Source organism: Tupaia chinensis, unplaced genomic scaffold, assembly GCF_000334495.1.
Source record: "Tupaia chinensis unplaced genomic scaffold, TupChi_1.0 Scaffold148801_1, whole genome shotgun sequence".
Lineage (NCBI taxonomy): Eukaryota > Metazoa > Chordata > Mammalia > Scandentia > Tupaiidae > Tupaia > Tupaia belangeri.
Window position 1 is genome coordinate 345,435 of NW_006208648.1, and position 2,564 is coordinate 347,998.

The 2,564-nt window shown below is 62.7% G+C and overlaps 1 protein-coding gene across 2 annotated transcripts in view; it reads left to right on the top strand.

Annotated features, from left to right (window-relative positions):
- The first annotated feature begins 219 nt into the window (after positions 1-219).
- STAR (steroidogenic acute regulatory protein) overlaps positions 220-2,564 on the top strand; it is a 7,077-nt gene continuing 4,732 nt past the window's right edge. The window contains exons 1-3 of one of the 2 annotated variants that reach the window (XM_027769156.1): positions 220-422; positions 1,322-1,435; positions 1,702-1,829. In XM_027769156.1, coding sequence (XP_027624957.1) covers positions 359-422; positions 1,322-1,435; positions 1,702-1,829 — 306 coding nt within the window. In that variant the 5' untranslated portion in view covers positions 220-358. The remainder of the gene's footprint in view (positions 423-1,321; positions 1,436-1,701; positions 1,830-2,564) is intronic. The other variant, XM_006170647.3, reaches the window with a different exon arrangement.

Consider the following 2,564-nt stretch of genomic DNA (forward strand, 5'->3'; position numbering starts at 1 on the left):
AAAAAAAAAAAAAAAAAAAAAAAAACCCAGGCCTGTCTCACTGCCCTGTGCCCGCCTGCCACCTCCAGGTCTGGAGAGGCCTGTCCGCTCCTTTGTGCACACACTGCCCCCCACCCACTTCCCACAAGTGGCCAGAGTGGCAGGGTGAGGCAATCGCTCTACCCTTGACCCCTTCCTTTGCACAGTGAGTGACAGCCCTCTTATCTCCTGGTGATTAGCGCAGCCTTCAGCCGGCCGCATTTAAGACGCAGGGCGCACGGTCCTGGCCAGCTGCACTACCCAGAAGCGGACCGCGAGGGGCTCAGGAGGGACGAAGGAGCCACCCGAGAGCAGAAGCAGTCCCGCACGGCAGCGCACGATGCTGCTCGCCACGTTTAAGCTGTGTGCTGGGAGCTCCTACAGACATGTGCGCAACATGAAGGGTGAGTGTCCTGGCTGGGGCCGGGGTGGGCCCGGAGCCCGCAGGCACAGGGCGTGGTGCGGAAGGGCTAGATCGGGGCTGCGGGGGACCCAGGTTCAGGTCCCAGTTGTGTCTCCTCCCTTCCGAACTTGAACTTCAGTTTCCCTACCTGAAGGCTCAGGCTGGATGCTGAGCTCCCAAGCCCCTCCGGAGTCCAAATTTCTGGTCTCCGATCTTTCCTGACTGCTTTCTGAATTTGCTCTCCTTTGGGGCTAGGACAGGGCTCTGCACCCAGGGACCACAGTGTGATCAGAAGCGCGTCATGACTGCAACACGCAGTGTGAGCAAGCCTGAGATGCTGGCAGGAAAGGGGCTAGGGAGAGAAAGACGGAGCGAGACGGTGCAGAACTAGGTGCACGGAGCCGGGCAGGCAGGCTGTCAGCACCACAGGCCGAGAGGAGGCAGAACCAATCGCCACGGCCACTGTGGCAGAGCCGGGCGTCCGAGTCAGTCCTGGGCTGCCACCAAGGCGCTCGGCCTACACAGTCCCCAGTGACCCAGGACTGGATCAGCTGCCGGACTGACGACAGCCATGCTTGGGAGACTACAGCTGGTGGAGGGGCCGGCCGCCCCACGGCCCTGCCGAGGCTGCCCGCTCCGAGCTCCCTGTGCACAGGGCCCTGCTGCCTGTGGGCGCAGATCTGGGGCCGGGTTTCCTGTGTCCTACAGCAGGGCTTTTCATGTCTGGGGGCCTGGAGCAGTGCAATGAGCACTGAACTGGGGGTTCAGGACCGGGCTCTGGCTCAGGTCCCTAGTAGAACCATCCCGGGCCAGTCTCCTCACCTGACAGGACGAGGGGCTGGAATGGCCCATCTCTAAGGGACTTCCCAGCCCCTAGGCAAGGTTCATCCCTTCCTGCAGGGCTAAGACACCAGGCTGTGCTGGCCATCGGCCAGGAGCTGAATCGGAGGGCCCTGGAGGGCCCCAGCCCCCATGTATGGATCAGCCAGGTGCGCAGGGGGAGCTCCCTGCTGGGTAAGTGCGGGACCTCTGCGGGGTGGGGAGGGTGCATGCTGTGCGGGTAGCTCCCTCCGCCTGCTCTCACTCCCTGCTTTAGAGGATGTCCCCGTCCTACCTACCCCGGAGCTCCTCCAGGCTCCTCCAGGCCAAGCCCTAACTTGACCTGCAAGCTGGACCCGCTTTGGTCTCGGCTCTTTGGAGGAATCATCAGGCCCAGAGACCACAGTGTTGAGAGTGAGCGGAGGCAAGGGCCCCAGCTCTGACTCTCGGCCTCTGTGCAGGCTCCCGACTGGAGGAGGCTCCCTACAGCGACCAGGAGCTGGCCTACATCCGGCAGGGAGAGGAGGCCATGCAGAAGGCCCTGGGCATCCTCAGCAGCCAGGAGGGCTGGAAGCAGGAGAGCCTGCAGGTGAGGGCCGGAGGAGCCCCGAGGACAGCGGGGCACTGCCCTCCCGGAGCTCCCAGGCAGTGTGAACCTGAGACTTCCTTTCCTCGAGATCTGCCCTTGGATACTCCCCACACAGGGCAGCTGGGACTGCCGTCTGAGCAGCCCAGTCCCGTGTTCTTAGCTCCCCTCCAGACATGGGGCGCCCGCTCTACAGAGACCGTGCCGTGGGAACTCCGTGAGAGCAGACTCACCACCTGGGCCAGGTCCCACAGGCCGAGGCGTGCTCTATGCTGTCCAGCCCGCTTTGTGGCTGGGTGTGCAGGGTGACGAGACTCACACCGCCGGGCACTGCTCTGGAATAGAGGGAGCCCCACCTCCTGGCCGGCTGGTCTCCTGGCTCCTGCACCCTCCGCCCTCACTAGCAGCTGGTAACTAGGCCTGTGTTAAAGGGCAGCAGCTCTGCAGCTCTAGGGCCAGCCTTGCAGCCTAGTGGTTAAGGGCGATGGACTCCCACATGGCCGACTGCGGTTGGAGCCCCAGCCCTGGCAGCTTGCCTTCTCACTTTCCCCCTCTCTCTCTGTCCCTCTCTGGTCAAACTAAAAGAAAGAAAAGAAAGTTAAATAAAATAATTCTTTAAGAAAATAAGACCACCCTGGAAGGATGCACGTGCATGCCCAGGGTGCCAACAGGATGGAGAGATGGAGAAGGGAGCGTGGGGTGGCCTTGCCCCGGGGGGGGGGGGTTTTCTGCCCCTCC